The sequence below is a fragment of the Malaya genurostris genome, chromosome 3 (genome assembly GCF_030247185.1).
Source record: "Malaya genurostris strain Urasoe2022 chromosome 3, Malgen_1.1, whole genome shotgun sequence".
NCBI lineage: Eukaryota > Metazoa > Arthropoda > Insecta > Diptera > Culicidae > Malaya > Malaya genurostris.
In genome coordinates this window covers 257174288-257190554 of record NC_080572.1, presented here as the reverse complement: position 1 = coordinate 257190554, position 16267 = coordinate 257174288, and the positions used below count along the sequence as shown (strand labels likewise).

Genomic DNA, 16267 nt, shown 5'->3' with positions numbered 1-16267 from the left:
TGATGAAGCAGATGAGCTACGTGCTGAGAACTGTGTTGGCCTAGTTTTATTCCCACTGTTTCTGATAAAAATAAAAAAAACACCATTTCATTTTTTTTCACTCTTTCTCACAGTATTCCGGAACCAATGCCGAGTTCACCAAAGCCGACACGGTGATATTCCGAACCGATCTGTACAACATGACGACCGGCAAGAAGGTGTTCAACTTTAAGCGCACCCTGAAATATGACTCCAAGTGGCTTGATAGTGAGTACAATTTATGGTCTTAATCTTCGTCTTAATGTAAGCTGTGAGAATGAATAGATGCGCTCTCGAACGCTTGATATGGCAACGATGAAAGTCCGGGGGTTAAGGGGCACTTACCACCCCGTTTCCAGTGTGGTTGATGTTACTGGCTGTTTACACATTGCACGAAGGGAGAGAAATGCTGTCGTTGCGGTGGGTGAAAATAGTCGAGGAATTTGTCCCTTCATCGTTGAACCCGCTTTTCCCGGGGACCGTCTGCCTGCGATGTGGTGAGATAATTTATCGGGATTCAGTTTACTTTCGGAATGTGTAGCTGGTCGTTTGCTGGTTCATTGTTCGATTTCGAACAGCTTTGAATGATTTTGAGCCGGGATGTAAGAGGCTGACAGAACCATGAAGATTCACTAATTCCGGATCGTAATAGGCTATGTTGAATTTGCCTTGATACGAAGAGGCTAGTAAGTAATCAACATTTGTGTGAATGCGCTATGAATTATGTTCAAATAGGTGCCGCTAAAATACAGTTTGCTCAACAAACGACTCTTTCTACCAGCAAAAATATTTCATTCGGCATTCATCGTTTGGAATTGGTCATCAACACCACTCATTGGCCATTGCGAGCAAAAACAAAACGGAAAACTAGCCTACTGAGGACACAGGCAATGTAAAACAAACATTAGTAGTGATAAGTGATGCATTCAACACTCGTCGTCGCAGTCATTGCCCGGACATACAAACAGAGCACATCAACCGGTCCGAAAGTATCCCTCAGTTGCATTCCGCTTGCCGGATGTGGGAGCCCCAAGCACCGGGAACCGCAAGCTTTCTTCCCATTTCCCATGAACTATTCAAACTTTCACCTCGCTGAAGAGGTACCGGTATCTCTTTTCAGCTGTACCGAAGAGCGCACTACTAACCCATTGAGAAAAATGTACCTACCATTTCCATAATTGTCAGTATCCCTTGCTACACCGGAAGCTCCGACCGATGGTTGGGAGCCAGTAGTACGAGGCGGCTTGTTGATTTAGGAAGGCTCAAAGCTTTTTATTTCTGTTTGTAGAAAGCTTTTTCCCCACCTACCTTCAACAGTCAACTGAATGTTTCTTTTTGTACCAAGGTGTCGGAACACTTGCCGATGTTTGCGGTAAAAAACACTCGGAGGCTAGGTAATTTAGATTCATCCTAAATGAAAGCAAACCTCGCCCGACAGTAAACGGAAGCATTCGGGGTGCTGTGTACCTTGCAGGAATCCAATATTGAGGCAGTATTACAGTTTAACTATGAATTAAATGACTTTCTCTACCTCCAGTGTTCAGGTACTTGGAAGACAAAGTCATACAGCGTAGTCACCTGCTTTGCCACGCTACAACGCACCGTGAAAACGAACTCGCTGAACGCTTCCATGCTCGCGACATCAAACGATATGCTTCACGAGAGCAAGTTACTGTGGCAGAACATTCAAAGTATTCGAGTGCACTTACTTCTATCACCAGCTACCAAGCGGCCTGGGGAGCGAATGCCAACACGTTTCGTGCCACGGTACGTACGACGTTGGGATTTATTTTCTGGATATGGAATTAAATTTCAACTCATGTGCACCGTTTCAAAATTTGAGAATTAGTGATGAAATGAAATCCACCAATAAAACACATCGGTAATCGAGGATATGTACTTCCCTTAAGTGGCAATAGTCATTTTCAATCAAATGGAAGCTGAGATAGTTTTTTTTTCATAAATACGCAATATACATAAGTTTTTCTTCACCGTGGCATCCACAATATATAATACTTTAAACCTAATACATTTCGAATATCATATTAGTATGTTGGTATTCATTAGTTAATCTAAACACTGTTTTTATCAAGCAAATAAATTACATTTATTTTGTACAAGATCTTATAACTAATTAGATTCATCACTTTTATTCAAATAATATAGCTGGCTATTGGTTGAACTCATGGAAGAGAAAGGGGTCTAACATTGAATAAAATTTAAATTGGAACTTCAATGGACTTATTGAAATGATAAAGAAGTTTCATGTAAGGAAAGTCACGACGAGCAAGAATGTCGCGAATTGGGATATTGGATAGTCTACCTTGGGTACGCAAGGATTTTTTTTAGTTGAGATCTGACCACACGATACTCCACGCATATCCAAACGACATAATCAATATCGCGATAACCTTCGACACAAGCACAATGATTAGCCTCGGAAAGTTCAATTCGAAGGAGATGTGCATCTAATGCGTAGTGATTGGACATGAGTCTGAACATTATACGTATGAAATCCCTTTGTCGATATTTAGAAATAATTGAGTGCATCCACCGACCCAGACCATCTCTATCCCAAGAAGCTTGCCAGATAGCAAGTGTTCTTTGGCGGAACTCTCAATAGAATTCTTTGAAAGCAATTGGTCTCTCATAAATTTCACCCTCAATAGCATAAAGTTCACTCTCAGATTTGATAATTATTATTCAATATGACAGCAGCGTTTGAGCGAATGTCTTCAATTGCACTCAGACTATCTGTGAAGAGAAAATAATGGATTGGAGATAATGTAACGATTACATGAACTGCTGCTAACTCTGCTATATAAACAGATGCAGGTTCTTGAAGCCTAAATGAAACCGAAACATTATTGTTGAATATACCAAACCCAGTAGCCTCTTCAATTCGTGATCCGTCCGTGTAAAACATTTTCTCAGAATCAATATGCCTGAGCTTACTTGTAAATATTTTTGGGATTTCTATCGAGCGTAGGTGTTCCGGGATTCCACGCACTTCGCGCTGCATGGATGTGTCGAAAAATAGAGTTAGGTGGGTGTCACGGAAAGAAATATACCTTGAAGAGTCGATTTCCTGTGACATATGGTTAAAATATACTGTCATGAATCTTGTTCGAGATTGAAGCTCAACTAGCCTTTCGAAGATCTTAATAACCAGGGGATTCAGTACCTCACATCTTATTAGCAGTCGCGATGACAGCTCCCAAAAACGATCTTTCAATGGAAGAACTCTCGCCAGAACTTTAAGACTCATTGTATGTGTCGAATGCATGCAGCCTAAAGCAATTCGCAAACAACGATACTGAATTCGCTATAGTTTGATAATATGAAAGTTTGCAGCGGAACGAAAGCAAACGCATCCAGATTCCATCACTGAAAGTATCGTTGTCTGATACAGTTTTATTAGATCTTCCGGATGAGCACCCCACCAAGATCCTGTTATTATTCGAAGAAAATTTACTCTTTGTTGGCATTTTATTATCAGATACCTAATGTGTCCTCCCAACGTGCATTTGGAATCGAACCACATCCCGAGGTATTTGAAAATCAAAACCTGTTAGATCATTCTTCCCATCATATGAAGCTGAAGCTGCGCGGGATCATGCTTTCTTGAACAGACGACCAGCTCTGTTTTCTCCGCAGAGAATTCGATATCCAGATGAACAGCCCAAACGGACAAGTTATCTAAGGTATCTTGCAATGGTTTTTGCAGATCAATAGCTTTGGGTCCAGTAACTGAAACTACGCCATCATCTGCCAATTGTCTTAGTGTACATGAGGTTACTAGACAGCTGTCAATGTCATTCACGTAAAAATTATAGAGGAGCGGACTGAGGCATGAGCCTTGCGGGAGACCCATGTAGCTGATTCTGAATGTTGCCAAATCGTCATGTGAAAAATACATGCATTTCTCTGACAAAAGGTTGTGCAAATAGTTATTTATAACCACTGGAAGTCCATGTTGGTGGAGCTTGTCTGAAAGAACATCAATGGAAACTGAATCAAATGCTCCTTTAATGTCTAAAAATACAGATGCTATGTGTTGTTTTTGAGCGAAGGCAATATGGATGTCAGACGAAAGTAATGCAGGGCAATCGTTCGTCCCTTTATTTCTACGGAAGCCAAACTGAGTATCTGACAACAAACCGTTCGTCTCGACCCAAGTGTCGAGACGTCGAAGAATAATTTTTTCGAACAATTCTCTGGTGCAGGACAACATTGCAATAGGTCTATATGAGTTGTGATTGGAAGCTGGGTTTCCCGGCTTTTGAATGGCGATAACTTTCACTTGCCTCCAGTCAGGTGGAACAATATTTTGCTCAAGAAACTTGTTGAACAATTCCAACAAACGTCTTTTTGCAAGGTCGGGCAGATTCTTCACCAAGTTGAATTTAATTCTGTCCAACCCAGGAGCGTTATTGTTACAAGACATGAGTGCTATGGAAAATTCCATCATTGAACAGGGGCTATCAATGGAACCATTATTTGGAGAAGACTCCCAAATAATGCTCTGCGTACGAACAGAATCTGGACCAACTTTCCTCGCAAAATCAAATATCCATCGGTTCGAGTATTCATCACCCTCATTTCCTACGTTACGATTCCTCATTCGTCTGGCCATATTTCAAAGAGTGCTCATTGAGGTTTCTCTTGACAAACCTTTGACACAATGTCTCCAATAGCTACATATCTTGGCCCGATGTATGCTTTTGTACTTGGCTTCTAAAATCAAGAATTTTTCAAAATTCTGAGGAGTTTCTCCTTCTCGTTTTAAAAACGTCTTGAAAGCATTTTGTTTCGCGTACTTAGCATCTGAGCACTCTTTGTCCCACCAAGGGTTTGGAGGCCTTTTGTTAGATGATGGACCAAGAAATCGTTTGGTTTGTGCTTGTTCTGCGGCCTCCAGAATCGAACAAACGAGGAAGTCATATTCTTCAAGTGGGGGAAGCTCTTCCATTGAAGTTAAGACACTTGAAATATTACTTTGGTATTTAATCCAGTCAACATTTTTTGTCAAATCATATGGAATATTAACTGAATCAGCAATGCATTTGTTACTGGAAATTGAGACGATGAATGGTAAATGATGGCTACCATGTAAATCAGGATATATTTTCCAGGAGCAACCTAGCCGAATTGAAGCCGAACAAAGAGCTAAATCTTGGAATTCATGACACGGATTTAATATTTAATATGCTAAAATTGTCGCAAATATTGAATCTTAAATATGATCTGCTATCATTTCAAAGGGAACCCCACATAATTCCGTGCGAATTGAAATCCTCCAGAATCAAATGTGGAGCAGGAAGGGCTTCAACCATTTCGTTAAGCTGTCGTTGTCCAACTTGAGCTCTTGGAGGAATATAAACCCAAGCAATGCAGATGTCCTTTCCTTTAATGTTTATTTGACAAGCAACTTCTGTACTAGAAGTCGAAGGAATGTTTAATCTTTAAAAGGAATAACATTTCGGAATTCTTAATTCCTAAAAGCACTCCACCATACGGAGAGTCTCTATCGAGACGTATAATGTTACAGTCATTAAAATTAAAGGTTATGTTTTATGTAAGCCATGTTTCGCACAAAGCAAATACATCACATTTTTGACTATGCAATAAAACTTTAAATAAATCAAGTTTTGGCATGATGCTTCGACAATTCCACTGCATGACAGTGATTGAATCATTTGCAGCGGATGTTAAATTATCCATCAAATGATACAAATCCTGAGAGAACTGGCCATTGAGCTGATAACTGTTTCAAAAAAGTTCTAGCTATTGGAAGGAATGCCGTTATGATGGTCTTTAGAGGTTTAGGAATATTGAATGCTTCGAAAATCCATTCTACGATTTCTGAAAACTTTAAAGACTAATATAGTTATGTTTATTTATATTAGTATTTGAAGAATATATGACTGAAAGAAAAAAGGGACGAATGGATAATATCAGGGATATAACTAAATGGCGTGAATAAGAATAAAACTGACATCTATCCACCGATTATCGATAGTCTTTCTAATCAGTTAACGTAGTTACGTTAGTTCTACTGTTAAAATGAGTATCTTTCAACGAGAACTTGAAATTTCGAATATATCTGTAAATTGTTTTAGCTGTAACTTCTTCAGACACGGATGGGATTGCCATCAATCTGTAGGTTTTGATAAGAGCTTTAAAATAAAAATTATCAAAAAAATCGAAAGTGTATATTTTTTTATGTGGAACACATCTTTATTTTCTATATAGGGGTGCAAATTAGAAACTCAAGGAAAAATACAAGTAGAAATGTTGTCAGGTTTTAAACACTTACAACTCAGTATGTTTTGTATCAATTATTGATATTATTTCATTATTTGATTGGAAATATTTCTAAGATTCGATTTGAATTTATCAAGCTACGTATTTTCAATTATAAATGATTGAAATTTTGATTAGTAGCGAGCAGTGTCCTATTTTGTCTGCTAAAAATCTCTGGCATATCGGATTTCCCTGCCATAGACGACGGTTTTGAAGGGGTAAGCGATCAATTGATGCAAAAGTGAAGCTGTTGGAAGCACGCGAATCTATAAATAGAAGCGAAATTATAGCTAACGTTTCAGTCCTACGCATAACATGCTAGAGGTAGGTTGTTGCTAGACAGCAAGACAAAAAGTGCCATAAAACGATTTGAAGCTTTAATTGGTATGCTCTGATCTTGTGTCATGCAAGCTCGGATGAAATTCCATGTTATGTCGTTTCGCCTGAGAAATTGACAACTACCCTAGGGTAAATTTTGAGTGCGTAAGAGGAATTTCTAATTTATATAAGATGAACTCGATTGATATTGAGAAGAAGTTTATCGCTTCAACTGAAATCGAAGAATGGTAGAGAAACTTAACGCTATAAAAATCATTGCTTGCATACAGAACTTGAACACAAGCTTGACGAAGAGAAGCTTTAATATCAAAATCCGTATCGCAAGTATGTACAAAGATATAATTGCATACATTTGGCATATTAGTGTAATTTCGTCGGCTATAAAACAAACAATTTTCGGTGTTTGTTCCTAATCAAGATAAATCTAGCCAGACTCTCGTGCAATTGCGGATTCAAAAGTGTGACGATTGTTTGAACAGTTTGATCGTAGATCATTAGAAATTTTGGTTGCCTTGTTACACATCAATGGCTCGAACGACCACATGGGGCTGATCCTTGTAGTTTTTTAGAGTGCCCTATTGATTCCCTACAACTTCTTCCTTGACGCTATTTTTGTACGATGAACGGTTCCCGAATTACAACGAGAAGAACTTGATCATTTGCATGCACCCGTAAACTGTTTTAGCTATAACTTCTTCATTTTTCAAAAGGCACGAATGGGATAGCCATCAATCTGTAGGTTTTAATAACAGCTTTAAAAGAAAAGCTATCAAAAAAAATTAAAACCCTGATTTTTTTTCATTTAACTTTTTCGGATTATTTTGTAATTATTGATAAAAAATCAAAAATTTTTTTCGGTGTATATTTTTTTTAGAGTGCCAATCGATTCCCTACAACTTCTTCCTGAACGCCATTTTTGTACAATTAACGGTTTCCGAGTTACAACGATTTGAAAAAGGCAATTTTTGTGAAATGCAAAAACACATACGCCCTTTTTAAAAATCAGTCGTGAGTCGGATTGACCTCTCCATCGGTTCAAAACTTATGGTTTGCCATACTGAAGCAATGTGCAAAGTTTCATCCAAATCGGAGAAGGTCGAGTCTGATGATCTGCTAAGCATTTCTGGAATTGTTCTCCTGTCAAATTTGATTACAATATTGATGGCTCTGTTCTGCGTAGAGTTAGCCAGGTGAGCGATTTAGAAATATTTTCGGATGAAAAATTGACTTTTGATTCACTTCGATCACTGATCATTTCAAAAGAGTCACGTCAGTTGGGATTTATTGAAAAACATCGCTAAGGTTTTTAAAGACCTTCGTTGCTTGAAGGCATTGTACTGCTCACTTGTTGGAAGCTTCATTAGTTTGGTCACCGGATCAACTCTCATGGTGCATGCGAATTGGACGAGTTCAAAAACGGTTTGCTCGTTTAGCACTTACCGTAGAGACATCCGTCGAATCTACCACCGTTTCCGGAAAGATGCCAATTAATTGGAATCGAATCACTGCAACGTCGCCGTAAAATAAAACGCGCTGTAGTCAGTCACGTACCCAGAGGGGGGCCCGAGGGGCCCTGGCCCCACGCGACATCAAAAACATGTAATTATTTAGAATGTCTCAGATATGTGTTACAGAAATAACAAGACAGTAAACGTAATGAAATGTAATACAACATCAGTTCCAGTGGAAAAGTTTAAAATGTAAGTTAAAAACGGCCGTAAAATGCACACCGAGAATTAGGTACATTAGCAATCTTCAGTAACATTATTTTTTAATCTTTGGGCCCCTCCCGAAATAAAATCCTGAGTGCGGGCCTGGCTGTAGTTATTGCACAACTGATCGACGGAGAAATAAATGCACTGGATTTGCAATTCAAAATTAATTTTAGAACAACGAAAAGAACACTGCGGAATGCAACTTTACTTCATCAAAGAATTCATAGAATTAGTTTTGGATATAATGAAGCCGCTGCCATTCGATCATTTACTGCTGTAGAAGATCTTTTTGAGTTTGGAGAATTATCCAGTCAGCGCTGATGATTTTTGTTTGTAATTAAATTATTTAAGATGTTATGTGACAATTGGATTTTGCTGTTTTTCTAAAAGATGGCCCACTCGAGAATGACATATATGATGGGATTTTATCCACCCATGTCAATGTAGATTTCGAATTCGATGGACTTTACAATAACAATATATAATAAATAAACAAAACTTTGAATCTTCAGTCAAATTATCGCAAGATGATAGTCTCCCATCGAAAGTCTGGGAGGGTACAAACATTGTATCTACCCTCGAAAGGGTGAAGTTCGGATCTTTATGCAAGATCAGTGCGCAGTGAAATTCCTTTCAATCTGTCGTTCGTTTATTTTTTTCAATTAACTTCATCATTAGACGCGGAGCCGTCTGGAGCCGGCATTATGCGTGCCATTTGAAGTCACTCGCTGCGAACGATGATGCCGAGGCTGATGAAAACGGTGGCAGATAAATAATAATAAAAATTTGCATCCGTATGGTTTTAATCAATGTTCCCGGGAATCGGTTTCTTCTGTTGATGTGTATTTCAGCAAAAAACAAATGGACGACGGAAGGCAGCCAGTGCCGTCGAACGGCGTTGGTTATTTGCTTTCGCTATGCAAACAAGACTACATAAACGATTGTGGATGATTATTTCAAGGGCTTAATCGAAACAAGAAACATCGGCAAATTTCTGAGCGGTGTGGGCGAGCACGAGGAGTTGTTTTTGCATATGTGCGAGATCGAAAATCGCAACCATTCTCATCGTATGCATCTTTTCATGAATGCCATTTCGAATGCAAGTTTAGGCGGATGTGCAATGGTGCAGTTGAAGTTTACTGTGTTCAGTGATCGGTCGATGAAAGGCTGCCATCCAGATGAGAATTCATTGCCTGTCTGCTCAATGTGAATCATTCATAAGTGCAACAATGTTTCGTTTTTTTCTCTTTCACAGAACCGAACTTCGTGGGCACGTTTGATATTGGCGAGTACGTGTACTTCTTTTTCCGAGAAACGGCCGTCGAATACATCAATTGCGGCAAAGCGGTATACTCTCGGATCGCACGAGTCTGCAAGAAGGACACCGGCGGCAAAAACATTCTCAACCAGAACTGGGCTACCTACTTGAAGGCAAGACTCAACTGCAGTATCTCCGGCGAATTTCCGTTCTATTTCAACGAAATCCAGGATGTGTATCAACTGCCAACGGACAGAAGTAAATTCTACGCTACGTTCACCACCAGCACCAACGGTTTGGTTGGATCAGCCGTTTGCAGTTTTGACATTGGGGAGGTGCATGCTGCCTTTGCAGGTAGGGATTTACTGACAATCGTTCAGTTAGATTTATGATTATCCTTGTGCGATTGCAAGTACCATGGCCTGTGTGTGCGTGTGTGTGACAGACTGTTTCACAAGAAAAAACGAAAAAATTTCTCCCGGAGCATTTCGGCGACTTCTCGCATGACGGCAACTCTGCCGCAAATTAATTTAAATTGCGTGCCAAGCTACTTTTGCCGTCCGGAGAAAGAATGAAATATTTCCGCCACCGGTTTCGTGGCACTTTTTCACACTTTATCGCCTTTGATTTATGCTACGGTACGTGGCACGACACGGGAAGCAATCTCGAAGCACACCTCACGGCGCAACAATCAACCGCACCGAGACACAGACGGGCCTTACGGTGCCGAACATGTAGTGCGTATATAAATGGTGATTTATTTTCCTTCTTTTCCCTGTCCCGGTCCTGTCTCTGATTACCGTCGCCGACAGGCAAATTCAAGGAGCAAGCAACATCCAACTCCGCCTGGCTTCCGGTGCTGAATTCGAAGATTCCGGATCCCCGGCCGGGCACGTGCGTCAACGACACATCCACCCTGCCGGACTCGGTGCTGAACTTCATCCGCTCCCACCCGCTAATGGACAAGGCCGTCAACCACGAGCACAACAATCCGGTCTTCTACAAGCGCGATCTGGTCTTCACCAAGCTGGTTGTAGACAAGTGAGTATATTTTGTAGTTGTAGTTAGCTCTATTGTTGCTACCGTAATTCCCATTAACCGAAGAACAGAAGGACGATAGTGTTGGTTAATTGGTTCGGTAGCATGTTGACTTCAGTATGAGAGAAGCACACGTTTTCAACCTTTTGAAAGAAATTGCTCAATCTTTTCTTTGTAATATAATCTATATCATACAATAGTTCGCATTACAAAAGAATTACTCTTGGCCTTCTCTCTCAGTTCAGTAATATGAAGCATTTTACTAACAATCATTGCAGTCGCGATTCGGATCCGAATAAAACCTCATAGGAAATATAATCCACAAATGCAAAGAAATAGACAACCTATATTTGACCATCCCAAAGGATTAAAACCTGTTTTAATCCACCTAGTGGTGTAATAATGCCTTTCTCATGTACATATAATATTGTGGTATTCTATTTGTACTTCCGGAACCGGATACCGGGAACCAGGATAGCCGGAATCGGTTTATTTAGTTGCCTACTGATAATGACTATCGATTTGTGTAGTTTTGAGACCAGTTTAGGAATTTTTTTACGTTTTTTGTTTCGCCGGTTTAACTGACGGTGTACAATATTGAACACACTTTACCCTATAACTCCGGAACCGGAAGTCGGATCCGGATGAAATTCCGGAATTCCGTATGGGACCACGAGACCTTTCATTTGAATCTAAGTTTGTCAAAATCGGTTCAGCCATCTCCGAGAAAACCTAGTGAGATTATTTGACACATACACACACAGACATTGCTCAGCTCGACGAACTGAGTCGAATGGTATATGACACTTGGCCCTCCGGGCCAATTTTCACTAGTCGGTTTTTCAAGTGATTGCATAACCTTTCTATATGAGAAAGGCAGATTAGTTTTTGTGAAAATATTCGATAAACATCCAATGTACGATCCAGTAACATTCTATAGTGGATTTGGCAAATAGAACTAGAATAGAATGCTCCTGGATGGTGTATTCGATGTTCTTCCAATATTTTCACAAAAACTTATAACCTAATACTGTGAACGAACAGAGCTTAAAATTGCCACGCATTCTCAAACGGAGGAATCTAATCTAACAACCTCATATTCATTTTTTATCGCCTCCTTCGTAAATGATCGCCTCCAAAACGTACGAACAGAGACGAAGAATTTTCGTCTCTCACTGCAAAAACAAAGAGAGTATCAATGTTAACGTCACTCGTTCCCCTACGACAAGACGAAACCGGAATAACGTCTGCAGGGAGAATCAGTCGAGTTTCAGCTCTCATTATTTCATCGATATAATGACAATTTGTGACGTTTGACTAGAAAAAGTGACTAAAATATGGCAAATCGAAATAATTACATCCCTGAACCTATTTGGAAGCCAAAACTACTATATAAACGGTTATCAACAGTTAGAAGTCATGTTGAATCCTGTTCTGTCACTTTCGAAGCTTCAGTTAAATTTCGACACTGCACAGTATACGGTTTTCACTGAAAACCGAAAATGACTGAAAGGGTAAATAATAGAAAGAACACAATTTTGAAACTACTATTCCGTTTATGTTGCTGACTAGACATGGATCTCGTTCTCACAATTTGCTAGCGGAGCTGAGAGTGATCATTATTTCTCGTCATTTTCGTCTATTTTGAGTAATTGAATATGACTTTTATTAGCTCTGACTAACGATAACCGATCGAGTTGTCATAATCACTACGGATTGACACTGGTTTATTGAGAAAATCAATCATAACCTATTTAATTATTTTGGTTGTCTTATTCCACATCGATAGCATAAACTACCCAAAGTAGACTGTTTCACATCACCCGTAGTCCAGATTCTGGTTCAGTTCAAGGTTCAAAATCTGAATCATGGAACAGAATTCTAGATCTCGTCCTTGAAAAGGAGTTGAATTTGGGAACAGAATTTGAGATTCGATCTCTGAAACTTGATTTGGGAGTTAAGTTTTCACATCAATTCCCCGGCTGCTCGGCCACCAAAGGAAACTGATCCTCAATGTCAACTTCTCTTTCTGAGCAACCTATATAGTCGCATAGTGTCGGTAGCGGTTCTCAACTGGCTAAAAATAACACTACGGGAGTTCGCAAAAAAAGTGTATTTCCGTGCCGATGACTGAATGGCGGCAGGAGCCTACAGAATGTAGTCATAAACGTAACATTTGTGGGTTTGGCCCTTGCGGAACTGAAAACTCCGTGTCATAGTTAGACTGACTAATTGAAGGCATAGACAGAAAGTATGCTTATTTTTCGGTATATTTACCGCATAACCAGTATTCAGCGATCGAGCGATGACTTCATATTTTTCTTATTATATGAATTCCAGTGGAGCTAAAGCCATTACTAATAATTTCAGTAATAATTCGGCCGGTTCGGATAGTAAATGGCAAACGACCTTTGCCTTTACTTTCTGACATATCAGAGACTCGGATGACTCGTATCGCCAAGATGCCTAAGTTCGACTCCTCTGGTAGAAGGTAAAAGTTTAGATAACAGTTCGGCTGAAAAGTTCGTATCGTTTAATAGAAACACACATTTTTTTGCCAAAATTCGTTTTTATTATTCAACATAATTGCCATCAGAGGCGATACAGCGATTATAGCGATCTTCCAACTTTTCGATACCATTTTTGCAGTACGATTTGTCCTTTGCCTCAAAATAGGCCTCAGTTTCAGCGATTACCTCTTCATTGCTTCTAAATTTTTTACCAGCGAGCATTCTCTTGAGGTCTGAGAACAGGAAAAAGTCACTGGGGGCCAAATCTGGAGAATACGGTGGATGAGGGAGCAATTCGAAGCCCAATTCGTTCAATTTCAGCATGGTTTTCATCGACTTGTGACACGGTGCATTGTCTTGATGAAACAAAACTTTTATCTTCTTCAAATGAGGCCGTTTTTTTGAAATTTTCTCCTTCAAACACTCTAATAACGCTATATAATAGTCACTGTTGATGGTTTTTCCCTTTTCAAGGTAGTCGATGAAAATTATACCATGCGAATCCCAAAATACAGACGCCATAACCTTACCGGCCGATTGTTGAGTCTTTCCACGCTTTGGGTTCGGTTCATCGCGTGCAGTCCACTCAGCTGACTGTCGATTGGACTCCGGAGTGAAGTGATGGAGCCATGTTTCGTCCATTGTTATATATCGACGAAAAAAATCGGTTTTATTTCGATATAACAGCTCCAAACACTGCTCAGAATCATCAATTCGTTGTTGTTTTTCATCGATTGTGAGCTCACGCGGCACCCATTTTGCACAATACTTTCTCATATCCAAATATTCGTGAATAATATGTCCAACACGTTCCTTTGATATCTTCAGGGTGTCAGCTATCTCGATCAATTTCACTTTACGGTCATTGAAAATCATTTTGTGGATTTTTTCACGTTTTCATCGGTAACAGCCTCTTTTGGACGTCCACTGCGTTCATCGTCTTCGGTGCTCATATGACCAGTACGAAATTTTGCAAACCACTTACGAATTGTTGCTTCGCCCGGTGCAGAGTCTGGATAACACTCATCAAGCCATTTTTTGGTATCGGCGGCACTTTTTTTCATCAAAAAGTAGTGTTTCATCAACACACGAAATTCCTTTTTTTTCCATTTTTTTCACAATAACAAAAGTAGCTTCACTCAAAATGCAATATCTCACAAACTAATAATCAGGCAGCTGTCAAATTTATACACGTATCTTTTGAAGGTTGGTACTAACTGAAAATGGTATGGATTTAATTCTAGTGGCGCCCTCTCATAGAAACGATACGAAATTTTCAGCCGATCTGTTACGAGAAGCCTTCTGCTTACTTAAATGACCCTTGTCACGTCTCACTTTTCCACACTTTATTCTCCACATCCTTGCTCTCCCTTGAGTACTATGGCTCTATAATTTCATATTCTTTCTCTTCTTATAATCTCTAGTTAGTTTGATATCGTTAAAAACCGAAAAAAATTACCAATAAAATCATTTCTGTTTACTTTCTCTCATGCAATACTTTGTTTTTTATAGTGTTTTCCTACATAATCTGCCTTAAACACTTACAATTACGGGTAGTTCGTTGGTTCTGAAATTCCAAACCCAGTTCCAGAATTAAGACTTAACTCAAGAACTTTAAATCTGGACCGAACCGGAATTTTCGCTGCAGAATTCAATTTAAACTTCGGGACTGGTTTCAGTTCAGGAATTCTGGGTCCTGAATCTGAAACCGGACCGGGCTTGTGAAATTGAATTCAGGCACTGAATTCTGAAATTGAATCCTGGACCTGGATTTTAGAACTTACTGGATTGAGGAAATGAATTGTGGAACAGATTATCGGGTTTTAGTTCTGGATCTGAGTTCTGGAAATGGAACCAAATTTTTGACATTGGTTCTCTACCAGAATTCTGGAAGTGAATTTTATAAACTAATTCTGCTCCGAAATTTTTTAAATGAACTCTGGATTCTGGTCTGAGTCTAGATTTCAATCCTAGAATTGAGATCTAAGCTTGGATTCCAAAACCTAATTCAGAGGCAGACTTCCTAAACTGAACTTTGAACCGGTATCATAAAACGAAATTTGAAATTGAATAAATTGAATTCAATTTCAAATTTCGTTTTATAAATTGAATTGAAATTGAACCTTAATTTTAGTTCCAAATAAAGCTCAAGAACAAAGAACCAATATCAAAATTCAATTCGAATTTTATTATCCTGCATCTGGATTCCGGAGTCCATTTTTTTTCGTGGATTAGGCATACATGACAAATTGAGCTGTCTAGTTTAGCACTAAGCAGTTCAATTTGAACTGCTCTGCACTGATGAGTCAAAGACGAAACGTAAAAATTATTATTTATTATACATGACTTGTTTCATATTTTTTACGTTTCGTCTTCGGCTTATCAGTGCATTAGAAGATTATGTTAAACTGCTAACACCACCTCGCGGATCATTCAACTTTCCAGGCAGTCCCAGATAGTTTTTTTTTTTTGAGACTACACTACACACTACATTCTCGCACAACTTTGAAAACTCGTATCAAAAATTGCATAAAATGAGACTTGAGTTTAATCAGATAGGATAGTGTAATATTACCAGTTTTTTAAAAAACTTATTTCCAATCCACCTAGTGCGACAATGCCTTACTCTTGTCTTTGAAAAAGTATCCTTTAAACATTTTTTGAGCGGGTAGAAAACGCGTTTTGTTGGTTATGTTACTTATACAATTAATCTCCAGAACCAGAACTTTCCACAATTTGAGCCTGAGTTTTTTTTTAAATCGGCTCAAGTTTCTCCGAGAAAAGTGAGTGGTAGGAAAAAAGTACCATAAGTGTCATCTATTTGAGTATCGTGCTTGATTATTGACCTTATAAAAGTTTTAAATTAACGGTTTAATTATAATAATAAAAAATTAGGGTTTGTCGATTTCGTCACTTGTACCTCTTTATCTCCGAAATTAGGAACGACAACCATTTTATCTGCGAATTGGAATAATGACTCAAAAGTACCTTTTAAACATGCCAAATATTGTTGATATTGGCCTCCGAGAATCTTCAACAGTAAAAACGGGCGTTTGATCGTTTACTTCATTTATACCATTATA

At 39.0% G+C, this 16267-nt stretch overlaps 1 protein-coding gene across 2 annotated transcripts in view; it reads left to right on the top strand.

Annotated features, from left to right (window-relative positions):
* The window catches only part of LOC131438427 (semaphorin-2A), a 250567-nt gene that overhangs the window by 224076 nt on the left and 10224 nt on the right, over positions 1-16267 (top strand). For both annotated transcript variants that reach the window (XM_058608443.1, XM_058608442.1), the window contains exons 8-10: positions 114-246; positions 9634-9990; positions 10449-10677. In XM_058608443.1, coding sequence (XP_058464426.1) covers positions 114-246; positions 9634-9990; positions 10449-10677 — 719 coding nt within the window. The remainder of the gene's footprint in view (positions 1-113; positions 247-9633; positions 9991-10448; positions 10678-16267) is intronic.